The 13,673-nt window shown below is 45.4% G+C and overlaps 1 protein-coding gene across 4 annotated transcripts in view; it reads left to right on the top strand.

Moving 5' to 3' along the window:
* The window catches only part of Octbeta3R (Octopamine beta3 receptor), a 37,389-nt gene extending 24,139 nt beyond the window's left edge, over positions 1 to 13,250 (top strand). For 3 of the 4 annotated variants that reach the window (XM_070286576.1, XM_017182445.3, XM_017182446.3), the window contains 8 exons: positions 2,208 to 3,175; positions 4,564 to 4,764; positions 5,713 to 5,988; positions 6,095 to 6,272; positions 6,377 to 8,243; positions 9,068 to 9,502; positions 11,546 to 11,654; positions 11,782 to 13,247. In XM_070286576.1, the coding sequence (XP_070142677.1) occupies positions 2,547 to 3,175; positions 4,564 to 4,764; positions 5,713 to 5,988; positions 6,095 to 6,272; positions 6,377 to 8,243; positions 9,068 to 9,502; positions 11,546 to 11,654; positions 11,782 to 11,992 (3,906 nt within the window). In that variant the 5' untranslated portion in view covers positions 2,208 to 2,546 and the 3' untranslated portion in view covers positions 11,993 to 13,247. Of the gene's footprint in view, positions 1 to 2,207; positions 3,176 to 4,563; positions 4,765 to 5,712; positions 5,989 to 6,094; positions 6,273 to 6,376; positions 8,244 to 9,067; positions 9,503 to 11,545; positions 11,655 to 11,781 lie in introns of all 4 variants that reach the window. The other variant, XM_017182447.3, reaches the window with a different exon arrangement.
* The last annotated feature ends 423 nt before the right edge of the window (positions 13,251 to 13,673 follow it).

The following is a 13,673-nucleotide window of genomic DNA, read 5'->3' as shown; positions in this document are numbered from 1 at the left end:
CATCCATCAATTGGATGGTTTTTTCTCGGTTCTCTGGTTCATGCAACTGGTCCCTGCAACTGCAGAGCTGCTGGTCGAGTATTTATTTGTGCCACTAATTTACACAAACATGGCCAGCACTCGTACGAAGCCCGACTATCCACGACCTCCGACCTGACGACCCCCAGCTGGCAGTTATTTATTTAGTAACTCAATGTGGGGCAAGCAACCTCTTTTGCCGCCTGACGGACCCTGAGGGATTTATCTATTTGCCAAGTGTTGAAAAATGTATCCTTGAAAAATACAAAATACACAGAAATAAGGTCACAAAAGTGCTATTTATTTTTAGAAAAAAATTAAAGCAGGATTAGACCGGTCAACCAGATTATGTGGAGTCACTAATTGGACTGCCAACTGCAGTTCCTAAAATTAGCAATTATAAATGGAGATACATTTTCATTTTGAAATTCCACTTTGAGCTGAAAATGTTGCAATTTTCATCGGTTAAAAGCTCAAATTAATAAACTGTTTTAGTTGGAAGTAGGAAGGCCTACTGGAGAACCTCCCATAAGTTGGCCTTAGTGTTTGCCTTTCGAATTAGTCACTGGATCAATTATTTGCCTTGCTCACTTTATCAGCTTGCCAAAGCTCCGGAGGAGTTAAGCCCTCAAATAGCGAGGCAGCGAACGCCCACACACAGGACACGGTGTGTGCCCTTTTGGCCGAGGCTTCCTTTGGGCTGAGCGAAGGGATTTAATTGAATTAGTCGTGTCCTGTGCGCGCGGCACTTTGAAGTTTGCACTTTACACCCCGCCCCCACTTGAGCATGATTCTTTGGGATTCCTGCCAGAGTCCTCCGGCGCACTTGCCGTTGACCCAGGGACCGCGAGCTCTGTTGACGTTTGCGCTTAGGACGGATATAGGGAGTGAAGAGCCCCCGCAACCTGAGGGCCAGGAAGGGCAACGACTTTGCGGAGTTTTTACCCAGGCCAACGCGCGATGGCAATAATTAAGCCAAATGGTGTGCGAGTGCGGCGAAGGACCTTTGCGACCGATAAATAATGGCGCATTAAATTTATAAGCCACGAAGTGGAGAAAGGAGAGCCCCATCATGTGGTTTTTAGCCAAGAACATTAAAACATTTAGTTGCCAATCTCGACCCGATTGTCTCTGGTTGGACTGGGCAATCAAGTAGAATCTCGACAGTCGAAGGACAAAGCAAGGAGCTGCGATGTAATCGACTCTGCAAGGTTGATTTATATATATTTCATATCCTTAAAACTATTGAATACACAGAGGAAAGCAAGCAATAAATGTCGTACAAGTATACTATAATCAAAAAAAAAGCTGCTATCTTTCTTCAATTAATCTTAATCCCTCCAAAAAACACAACAAAAATTGTCCTTAATAATTTATATATTAATTATATTATTGTTTTCCCAGTGTACGCAACAGCTTTCGTTACACGAGTTGAATAAAAACTTGTAGCCAGCAAATTATATATTCTGCCAAGGACATTTCAAATTCAACTCAATGTGCGAGCTGCTGCTGGCTAAACCTGAAGCTTGTTTTTAGTTTTTCCGAGATGATGTGCTAGCTTTTTTACGGTCAAATTGAGTTGCCAAAGCCCCCTTGACTTAAAATAATTCAAAAGATTATGAGTAAATCTTTTGTTTTACTTAAAACCAGCACTGAAGACAGAGGAATATACCAGATTTTGCTGAAAACATAATGTGAACGCAACTAAAAAAACTTTTCCCCTAGATGCGAAGTAAAGCTCGCTTTAATCCCACTTTTAAAGCAACAACTTGTCTGTATATGTAGTATGTACCCACAAGTGTCAGCACTTGGCAGCTGTGGGGATATAGAAATGCAGATGCGTTGAGTTTTCGCAGAGAATGCATTCCATGTCGAGCGCACACATTGCGTATACGCAACGTATTTCTGTTATATTTATTCTTTTTATATGTTTTAATGTAGTGCGGGAAAAGTTGAAACGGCGGACAGACAAATGACAGGTCTCCGGGTGAGCCGTTCTTCCGGCAAATCAATATGCCAGTCAAAATGGGGTTTATGGCCCCTGAATTTTGTATATATGTGTACATGGACATAAAAGCCCCACGGGCGCAACAGTTCGCAGTTCACAGTCTCATTTTGCCAATCTCATGCAGTTTCACAGCCTCACGCTCTTCGATTATTTCATAAATTATTTATTTATTCATTTGCAGTTCCCGTGTCGCCGACATCTCGTCGTTCGCCTGCAATTCAGGAAATTCGAGAGCAGACTAGAGGGAAAAGCAACCTGCGGAGGATTGGGAAATGGAGTGGAGCCCAGTCGGAGCTTTGAGCAAACACTCGAAACACCACGGAGGAGCCGGAGCAGGAGCCACAGCCAGGATGAGGACGAACTTTCGCGGGCTTGTTTGCATTGCAGATTGCAATTACGCGTACTCGCGTTTTAACTTACGCACAGCATCGGGCCATAGATAAGTCCCGCGTAATGATGGCTGGGAACGGGAAGCTTTAATCAGGACGCGTTGTCTCAAGTGACGGGGAAAATTGAAGACATGTCAGAGGCCAAAGTTACTGACCTCCTTCTGGCCACGACAATGACATTGCCTGCAGCAGGAACAGGAGCAACCACAGCAGCAACAGCAACAGCAGCCTCCGGCAGCCTGAGCAAATCGATTGCAACATTCGTGGCAGGTAGCGTCACAACTACAACATCCACATTAACATCGACATCAGCATTAGCATCAGCTTCAACATCAGCTTTAGCCACTGGCAACAGTAGTCACCTCCTGCATCCCGCCACCACTCTTGCCACAACTGCAACATCTGCTGCTTCTGCGACTGCTTCTACTGCTGCCACAACATCAACAACGAGTCTGCCTATAACCCCACAATTTGTAGATGCCTCGTTGACTTCGCTATCGTTAACAGCCACCTCGTCCTCGTCCTTTGATTACTTCTCCTCCTCCTCCGCCTCGTCCTCGGAGTCACCCTTCGAGCTCCTAGCAAACACAACGGGCAATGCCACCAACATCATCATCGATCCCGGCCAAGAGCCGGAGGAGAGCTGGCTGGATATGTCACTGCTGTTGCTGAAAGGATTCATTTTCTCGTCAATTATCCTGGCCGCGGTCCTGGGCAATGCATTGGTCATCATTTCAGTCCAGCGCAATCGAAAGCTGCGGTAAGTCTTTATATTCAATTACTGCTTTCCTCGGGGTTGCCCATTAAGGTATTTCGTAGCCAGAATGAAATATTTTTTGGTCTGCAAAATATACATGGTTTTTGCACTTTATAAATATAATTAAAAATGTGTTTATTATCCTTTAGTATAAATTTGTTTCAGGTATTTATTTATGGCACAATATTTGTAATAAATACGTTGAAAAAATATTTGTAAATACCACAAAGAGAATTTATTTAAGCCTTGTTTATTTAATTCAGTTTTTTCTAGCTTGGCATTTTATGGAATGTTTTATGGAATTTTTTGTTACCCAACGTGGGCGTCACTGCACCATCTCAGTCACCTGGGCTTAATTGACGGTCATTGCCGCGAGCGCGGCTCACAACAATGCAGTTGCCAAACACAAGAAAACACGCTGGCAACCTCTTTGTGCCAGCGTAATAAATGTAATTTAAATGAGCGACAAGTGGAATAATAAAGCGCAAAACGAAGTTAAATGCGACACACACAGGGACGCAAGCCCATCGCTGCAGCCATGACAGCATGCTGTAGCGTCGCGATGACAGGACGCCCTAGAGTGCAGTGCAAATAAGTGTAGCATACCATTCAGCGCTGGGCTCGAGTCTCGCCCTGCCACGCCTTCTCCGCCCCGCCCACGCTTAATGTTGCGCAACGTTTATGCGTTCGAGGGGGAGGCTCTGATTAAAGAGTTTATCGCGCTACTAAAAAAATAAGCTTAAAGTGCTCAGATTATCGCTTATTGCAATATTATAAAACGTAACTGGTTTGCCATATAGGATCTCGTTAAGATAATATATTAAATGTACAGGGATGAAGCAAGGACATGTCTATAAAAAGGTTTAAGGAAGAGTCTGTAGGAGTCTGTTAAATTATGAGTTTTAAATTAAAGGCAAGAGGCAAAGGTTTCCTTAATTAAACTCAAAATTTTAAGGAAGAAAGATTTTATTTTTAATAATAAAAAGCAAGGCATTTCGCTGTTTAGCTCAAGCCTTTGATTATTTTAGTACAATATGAGTGCAATTTAATGTTTTACATTAAAATATAAGTTCTCCTTTTTGACAACACTTATCTTAGAAACTAGATAATACCTTTTTTTTTGACCAAGACTTTTTGGCTAAAGATGGCAGCCGCCTCCTGGGCGGTCGACTGACTTGTGACAGCCAAGGAAATTGCTGCATGCAGGTGACCTGAGCGGAAATGGCAATGGAAAGCAGAGCAAAGCTTTGTGTGTTTACCCAACAGATTCCATTCCATTTCGGCTTGGTCACTCCACACACGAGTTGGTTGGTTAGCCGTAACAATGCCAAACATAACACACATCTCGCATGTAAAACCCACTAATTCCGGCGCTATTGTTTCGTTCGCAGGGTGATAACCAATTACTTTGTCGTGTCGCTGGCCATGGCCGACATGCTGGTGGCCCTCTGTGCGATGACGTTCAACGCCTCCGTGGAGCTGTCCGGCGGCAAATGGATGTTCGGGCCGTTCATGTGCAACGTGTACAACAGCCTGGATGTTTACTTTTCCACGGCGAGCATCCTGCATCTATGCTGTATATCGGTGGACAGGTATGACAAGACTACATTGAACGGTTTTAAGTTGGATCTCTTTAAATCCAGAAGGACCATTAATCTTGCCCAGCTGCCCGAAATCACTTTCAATGCCAGGGCGAAGTAGAAACAATTAATTACCGTGAAAGGCGCGCACATCAAAAGCAAACATTAGGCCCCGCCCGTATGATGAATGCGGCCCAAATGATTTGGGCGTGTTATACTCGGTCCGCCCCTGCTCTCCTGCCCCCCATCTCCGATCCCCGCAAGCCGTTAATTGGGCGATATCCCAACTTGGAAGGCAGGCCAACAGCTGCTGACCAACAATGGCCAATGGCCAATGGCCATCACTGGGGGCCCCTTTGTCTGTTTTAATTAATTTGTGTTTCGCTCACCTTGTTCTGTGGCCGCAGAAACAAAGGAAATTATATATATAATATCAGCAGCAATCGAAATTAGAAAATTAATGATGGAAATTACTAAGGACGGCAGAGGTACTCATTAGAATACGCATATTAATCATTGTATTCAGATTTCTGCCAATAAAGTAAAAATCTAAGCAATCTCCAACGATATTTCGATACTATTTTAATATATCAGAGCTTTCCGAATTGAATTTTATTGATCGATTTTTGATTCAATGCCAAGATCCTTTGGCAAACTAAAAGGGTACACAAATTTCGGCTTTCCAAAGTTAATTTCCTTTCTTGTTTTCAATAATAGCGCTACTTATACACTAATTAAATACTCTCTCCTTTTTATGGTTTTATAACTTGATTTTCCTGCCTGGAAAAATTTATAAGAAAATGTGATTATTCTGCTGGCCATCAATTATAGTGCCAGGAGCCCCGTTTCCTCCTCCTCATCCTCCTGCTGAAGCATACAACCAGCTGCCACCTTTTGCGGCTGGCCCTGTCCGCAATTCATTTCCATTAATAAAGTTGACCTCCCTTCCCCTTTTGACAGATACTACGCCATAGTGCGTCCACTGGAGTATCCCCTGAATATGACACACAAAACGGTCTGTTTTATGCTCGCCAACGTGTGGATCCTGCCCGCCCTCATCTCGTTCACGCCCATCTTCCTGGGCTGGTACACCACCGAGGAGCATCTAAGGGAGGTGTCCCTCCACCCGGACCAGTGCTCGTTTGTGGTCAATAAGGCCTACGCCCTCATCTCCAGCTCGGTCAGCTTTTGGATACCCGGCATCGTGATGCTGGTGATGTACTGGCGCATCTTTAAGTGAGTGGCCCAGAAAGGATGTGGCTGGTTTGACCCCCCATCCGGCCGATGTTGATGGCTTGCTTAATTGCCGCCGCCCCCGGGTCTTTTTCTCTCCCTTTTCCAGGGAGGCCATTCGACAGCGCAAGGCTTTGAGCCGCACCAGCTCTAATATCCTGTTGAACAGCGTCCACATGGGGCACACCCAGCAGCCCACCAACCTGAGCTATCTGCATCCCAGCGACTGCGATCTGAATGTGCACTCCGCGCGGGAGGAGACCCAGAGTGCGCTGAGCAACTTGGAGGTGAGTCTTGTATCCTTTTTTCTAGAGAAGATAAGAAGGAGGGAAACTTTTCTTTGTGGTCCTGCCAACGCACGACTTATTCCCTGTCGCGTGTATGCCCACAGGACATGCTGCAGCCGGCCACCGATGAGGACGACGACAGGGACGAGTGCGATGAACTGCGCGTCCCTTCGCCACCGCCACGCCGTCTCAGCCGGAGCAGTATCGATCTCCGTGACCTGGAGCAGGAGCGATATGAGAAGGTCACGCACACGGACAGCGCTCCCTCGATGATGGCCTTGCAGCAGCAGCTCCAGCCTTCACACAACCAGCTGCAGCCACCAGTGCCGCTGTTCAACCCGCAGATATGGACAGAGGGCAAGCTGCTCGTTAAGGATGTGGAAGAGCCGCATCCTTTACATCCCACGGCGCCGCAGCAGCAGCTCAGCCTGACCAGCGGCAGCGGGAACAGCGAACCGGAGCCGGAGTCCCAGGCCTACCGCGTCTTCGGGCTCAACAGCGACGAGAGCGAGGGCACCGACCTGTACGACACCCACCTGCCGCTGGCTGAGGATAACAAGGAGCTAAAGCGGCTCATTGAGGACAACTACCTGTACTTCAAGCGGCAGACGGGCGGCACCATTATCAGTGGCCCAGGAGGCGGCAAGTATGCCGCACTCAGCGAGACGGACTTCATTCGCCTCAAAGCCGGAGCAGCGGCCTGTGGACGGAAACCGTATGCGGCCAGCGACTCGGAGTTCCTGCGCACCATCAGCGAGTCCAGAGCTGCCAGCAAGGAGCAGACGCTGCCCGCCGGCAAGGAGAAGGGTTTCAACATCCTCTCGCTGCTGGCCAAGACGAAGCGCTCCAGTGCCGAGTGCTTTGCCCTGGAGCGGAAACGACACCAGGCCAATTCCGAGGGCTCCAGCTTTTTCCGGCGCGCACGGAACCGGAAGCTGTCGCACAGCTACAACGGATGCGGCGGCGGTAAGGAACGCAAACTTGAGCGACGCCAGCGGCAGCACAGTGACACGGACTCCACGCCTAATAAGCCGGACATCCTGCTGGACATCAATGTGCTCAGCGAGCAGAACGGCGCCAGCGTGATCCAGCAGTTCAGCGACGGCGTCCAGTTGATTGACTTCAGCGAGGTGAAGACCCCGGACTCCCAGCTCCGGCCGCGGCGCAGCGACGACGAACTGGCCCAGCTGGCGGACTGCTTCGGGGAGTCCCCCCAGCAGCCGGCCACGCCGCCGCCGTCGCTTTCGCCGCCGGAACTGCCGGAGCCGAGTGGCTTGCTCATTGCCAGCAGCTCGGAGCTAGCGGAGATCTTCCGGTCGCTCAGCTTTCCGCTGGGACGGCCGGCCGGTGCTCCCCAGCGCCTGAGCACGCTCAGCGACCAGGTGTGCGCAAACTACCTAATGTCCCCACCGAATACGCCGGCTCCGCAGACCACAGGCAGCGGATCAGCCATTGACTCCAACGCCAATAGCAACGGGCAGCCGGCGTCCATCAATGTGTACTTCCTGTCGCCGCCGCCGCATGCCGCCGGACCCGGTTATACGCCCAGCGACACCTCCACCGTGTCCCTGGATGTGGTGACCACTCTGCCAGTACCCGTTCCAATGCCCGTCCCAGTGCCGTCACAGCCAAATCCCCAAATGCCCTCGCCCAAGCCGGAGATCATACTCGATTCCACGCTGTCGCCCGTGGAGGCCGGTTCCGACGAGCACAAGGATGTCACGTCGCCGCTGTTCAAGCGCAGAGATAGCAACGGCGATGCGGACGTGAGCGTTTCCGGCGGAAATGGAGGGGGTGGCGGAGGAGCGCGACAGCGCTGCAGCATCCTGGCTGGCTACGATGGCATCCAGACGGTGCGCAAGCGACAGGCTTCCGTGGTGACCTATGACGTGAACGTCATAAACTTTTCGCAGGAGAACAGCGACAGTCGCAGCTACATTCCCATGGGCCGTGTGTCCACGAGTTCAGCAAGTGAGTAGCAAGGATAATGTGTATAGATACTAACATATTGCGTAGAGAACAGGTATCTCTTAGAAATAAATAGCCTCTGCGTTTGGGAAATTCGTGGTATTTTCTAAAGATTTTCCATTTTAATATGTAACTTTAAAAGGCCACTAAAAATATCCTTAATTTATAACCTTTAAGTGTTATTTTCTTCACAAAATATTCAGAATTTCTTAAATGCAGTTATTATTTATTTATGAGTATTGAACCAAAGATAATATAAACTATAAGATGAGTAACGCCGGATACTCTAGGTAGCTCTCGCTTTCTACGCTCTCAAATAGCGTTACTCATCTTAAGTCTATATTATCTTTCACAGAACCCTTCATTTGAGATGTAAAATTATAATGCTTTGAAAGAGTATCTTAGATCAGCTTTCTATAGATTAGTGCTAACTTTTAGCTAGTTGCACCTGCAAACGAAAAGCAGACGGGACTGGACCGACCCCATTAAAGTATCCTACCCTTACCTAATATTCACCCGATCCTTAGCGTTTGCCGGTGCATGGAAGGAGTGACTCCAGTGCATGTGATAATTCTTTGTGTTCCTGAGAAAAGAGTGTCCTGTGAACTACTGTTATCCACTGTACTGTACTCTCGTCTCTATCTGTCTCTCTCTTATCTCTCTTTCTCCTATCTCTTCCACGGCATTTCGTTGTGTGTTCTATGTGTATATATGTAAAATCAAATCACCAAAATTATGCCCAACCAAAACAAAAACAAATACTTCTACTCCAAACCAACTCCAAACAAAACTAAAAAACAATAAATAAAAATCCCGAAAAATGGCAGAGCACGAATTTTCCAATAAATCCTCGCTGATCCGACGCGGCGGCATCTGCATCTTTGTGGATGAGGAGGAGGCGGAGATCATTGAGCAGCGGCCCCGCGGCATCACCTTCGCCCCGGTGTCCAGTCCGTTGCCCAAGTGTCCGCTCTGCGGCGCCGACATCAGCACCACCAACACCACCACAACCAACGCAAACGCCGGCACCACCACTGAAACCACCAAAGTTCCACCAAGTGCTAGTGCCAGTGCAAGCGCAAGTCCAAGTGCTAGTAGTAAACGTAGTAGTCACGCCACAGCTCCGGATCTTGGCCAGGGTTCGCGGTCCAGGTCCACTCGCTTTTGGCACAATCGCAGGGCGGCGGTAACGGCATGTTGGCAGCAGAGCAAGAACCGGAAGCGCCGCTTCGAGACCGGATGCAGTCACTGTGGTGCAACCGGTGAGTCTTGTCGTATCCCCCTCCATCCTCACTCCCGCTCTCTCTGTCCCTCTTTCACTTTCCGCCTCAGCTTTCTCTCCTCTGCAGCACCTGCCTCATAATTCCACCACCTTCTCACATTCAGGCTTCACCAACTGCTAGCCAATGTCAATCATGTCCAGAATGCACCTGGCTCCCTCATCTGTAAACTTTTATTTCGTATCTACCCAGGATCATGTTGAATTTCTATATGCATCTGTATATATTTCCATTAAATACATCATTGACATCTCCCATATCCCTTCAAGATCACCTTTGCTAAGTCCCTTTAAGCTTTGTCTGTCAGGAAAATATATCTCAGTTTTCTGTACATATTTTACAGTTCATAATATTTTAATAATATATAAAATTGGAGTAATATACATATATTAAACGATACAAATAAAGCAGTTAGCTCGTTAAAATAAATAATAAATAAAGTAATTTCTCGACTAAAAGCAGCCAAGAATATTTTTTTAGTCTTTTAAAAATATCAACTAATGAAAACTGAAACCAAGAACCTTCCTTTATTTTTTTTCAACCTCACCACTTGACTTAACCTGATGGGTAAATCCCCAGAGATATGCCAGTTATTGGCACCTTCTTATCTCGATACCCTACTAACCAGGTTAGGCCAGTAAATCCGGAGGGTCGTACACACACACCGCCCACGCCTATAAACTGCCCCGCCGCCCACCTGCCGCCCACCTCACATGCCTCATGCTCGCTCCGCTCTCCTACTCGCTCCGCTCTCAAGCTGTACATAATTGCTTCCGTTTGCACGTGCGTTTGCTTTGCTTTATTGCTCCTCCACTTTGCCATTCGTTTTTGCATTATGATTTCACCTGGTTCTGGCCATCCCCCCCATTCGGGCATCCATCAGCGGATGGCCTCCAAGGATGGGGGCTGTCCGCCGCTTCCTCCTGTTGCTCAGTGCCGTCCGTCTGATTTGTTTTCCTTCCTGACCCCCGCACTGCCCCACGTTTCGAGTGATGTTTATGTTTATGTTTGTGCGGGTGGATTGGTGCACTCAAAAAATTGAAAATTTGGATATAAAAAAGTCGAATATAAAAATTATTTTTGAAAAAAAATTCAAATTAAAAAATATACCTGAATGCCATGTTCTCATGGAAAAATGCAAACTCCTTTATTTTAAATTTTAATGAATTGTTTTTAATTTAAAAATAAATACTAAACCAAGAAACATAAGCAACTTATGATAAAAGCATAAAGAAATAGTATTTCCAATGAATTTCTAGTGTTCAAGTGTACTATTTAAAATTGGAAACCAAATTCCAAGATTTTTGTTCCCAGTGTGACCGATTTAATGCGGGGCATTGTATGTCTTTGTGATAACAAGTGTCCTGTGTAAATATTTTCAATTGTTTGCCTCGTTTTTATTACTTTTGCCGCACACACACACACACACCCGTGCACGAAGACACAACACATGTTGGCCTTTCCAGCAGTTTAATGACAGTTACTTGGGCTGTGGGCCAAGGGGGAGGCGGTACTGGATGGTTCTCGATACTCGCACAACACAGCAATACAGCAACAGCATTACTAATGTCAAAGTTAAACATACCGGGACACGACCCGTCACCCACACGGCGTATACGCAACTTTCTCTCACAATAAAATGAACATAATCTGTATTTTTTAGCATTTTACACTCGGAAAAAATAGAAAAATAGGTTAATAATTTTTCTAAAATAGAAAACTATAATTTCTTTAGTCAAAAAATATTGAAGAATTACAAACTGAAGCAATTCACATTACTGTAACGCATATTTAAAGCACTGTCTCTGCATTTTTTCCGAGTGTAACCACATAGACACCCACAAGAACAGAAGAACTAGAAAACTGTCTACTGCTATGGCTTAGCCAGAACTTGACTCTGGTCAGTGTCCCAAAGAATGGGTGGCGGCCGAGGCGAATCGAATCGAACCGAATCGAATTGAACTTAATCAGCCAATTGCCTTCCTTCATTGCGCTGTCCTAAACTCTTTATCTGCCCCTCCACAGGCGGCTCCGTTCGTCCGGCCAAAGGATGGAAGGCCGAGCACAAGGCCGCCCGCACCCTGGGCATCATCATGGGCGTCTTTCTGCTCTGCTGGCTGCCCTTCTTCCTGTGGTAAGTGGTGGTCCGTAGTCGGTAGTCCGTAGTTCGTAGCCCGTAATCCGTAATCCGAAGTCCACAAGCGGCTGTGCGACGGCTCATCCCCATGTGACTCGGTTCTCACTTACACACTCTCTGCCAGGTATGTCATCACATCGTTGTGCGGCCCCGCCTGCCCCTGCCCCGATGTTCTGGTAGTGGTGCTCTTCTGGATCGGCTACTTCAACTCGACACTGAATCCGCTTATATATGCCTACTTTAATCGGGACTTCCGCGAGGCATTCCGCAATACGCTGGAGTGTGTGCTGCCCTGTCTGGAGAAGCGAAATCCCTACAACGCCTACTACGTCTAGACCGGACGGATGCGGATTCTGATACCGTTGTCGATGATGCCCCCCCTCTTTTCGATATGGAACAATGCCCCTATAAGTGATATTTAATACTCGAGTGAATCGTCGTTAAACCAAGAGACAAGGCAGCAAAAACAAAGCCGGGAAACAGCAAAGAAAAGCAAAGGCAACGCAAGCAAGCATCTAGCTAGTAAAATCCTTCGAGCTAAGCAATACTCAATGTGTGTTTATTACGTATACGTGTGTACATTTCCATTTAAGCAACGATAGGGAATTTAAAAATTAAACTTAAGTTGTGTTCTGCTGGGGATAGTGCTGTCCCCCAACCTATACTATCCATATATAAGTGTTGTTTGTCCAACTAAACAGAAGATATACGTAACGATATACATATGACAGTCAAACAAAAAATTAGAGAATGTGCAGCTATGCTTGGAAAAACACATAAAGTTGAAACGAAATGTTGTCTAATTAGATTTAAGAAGAATGAAAACTTTCTACTTCGGTTCATCGAAGATATGACACTTTTTCTAAACATTAAAAATATTTATTGTAATTGTGGGTCTATTTTTAAACCCTCAAAATTTGTATTTATTTTAATTATTTAGTTAAAATGTGAGAATAGTTTTTAACTCGTGTTATTTTAACATTAAAATATATTATTTCCCTTACTAATAAGTAATTTAATTCAACTACATCCATTTTATTGTTCAACTTATGTTACAATGAGTAGTAAAATCATGGAAAAAGTGTCCCTAACCTAGTCTTACCCTAAGTATCATATATAATCTAGACCTACATGTATTAGCAAACCAAATCTACATAATCGAGAGTTACAAACAAATTGAGAATTATAAATTATGCAAACGAAATGAAGCAAAAACTAGAAATTAGCGAATGAAAGGTAATTGTTGTGTAGGTGACATTATGAATTTTCAAGCAGAAAGACAATCTACTAAAATGTGTAAACAAGAATGAAGTTCGAGACAACCCAAAATTGGCAAGCTGTAGAAAATTTCGCCAGTCGCTGCAAAATCGATTCGCTTATTTCAATTTAGTTAGTTCGATTCCTCCGTCCCTCCTACCACCACCAACCTCCCTCCTTTCCTGAGTTGCGACGACTTTTGTGATAGTAAAGGAAATTGATTGTATTTCTAGTTGAATTGGTTTGCGTTGAGTCAGTAATGCATCCCGTCTAAGTATCTGTGCGATGTGTGAGCGCGTGTATGTTATATCTTTAGGTAATGCCATGTATCGCTATGTATTTCAATGTACTTGCTGAACTAAACTATTGCATATTAAAGTGTGAAACTAACGTGTTTTAAAAACAGTTTAAGGTGTTTTCAATTTTGGGTTAATGTTTAATGGTTTTTCCCTATTTTCGTTTCAACTTTTTACACTCAAAAATAATTTTAATAGATTAATGTAAACGAATATACTCTTTATTATTAATTTTGAATGAGAAAACTAGTTAAACTTCCCGCCTTTTCACTTATTCCTAGAGCTGGGATGTTTAAAAATATAAAAATTTAATATCGAACAATCGATAATGCAATTGCTTAGTAGGTTTCTATTGCTTCCAAAGAATACACTTTATTGAATCAAATTCTTAATTTTCCTGAAAGTAAAATGCAATTAAAGATCAGTTCGGTCAGAAGATTACGTTTTTTATTGCGTTTTTGAT

The sequence above is a fragment of the Drosophila kikkawai genome, chromosome 3R, assembly GCF_030179895.1.
Source record: "Drosophila kikkawai strain 14028-0561.14 chromosome 3R, DkikHiC1v2, whole genome shotgun sequence".
Taxonomy (NCBI): Eukaryota; Metazoa; Arthropoda; class Insecta; order Diptera; family Drosophilidae; genus Drosophila; species Drosophila kikkawai.
The sequence above is the reverse complement of the archived record's forward strand: the minus strand, read 5'-3'. Positions and strand labels throughout refer to the sequence as shown.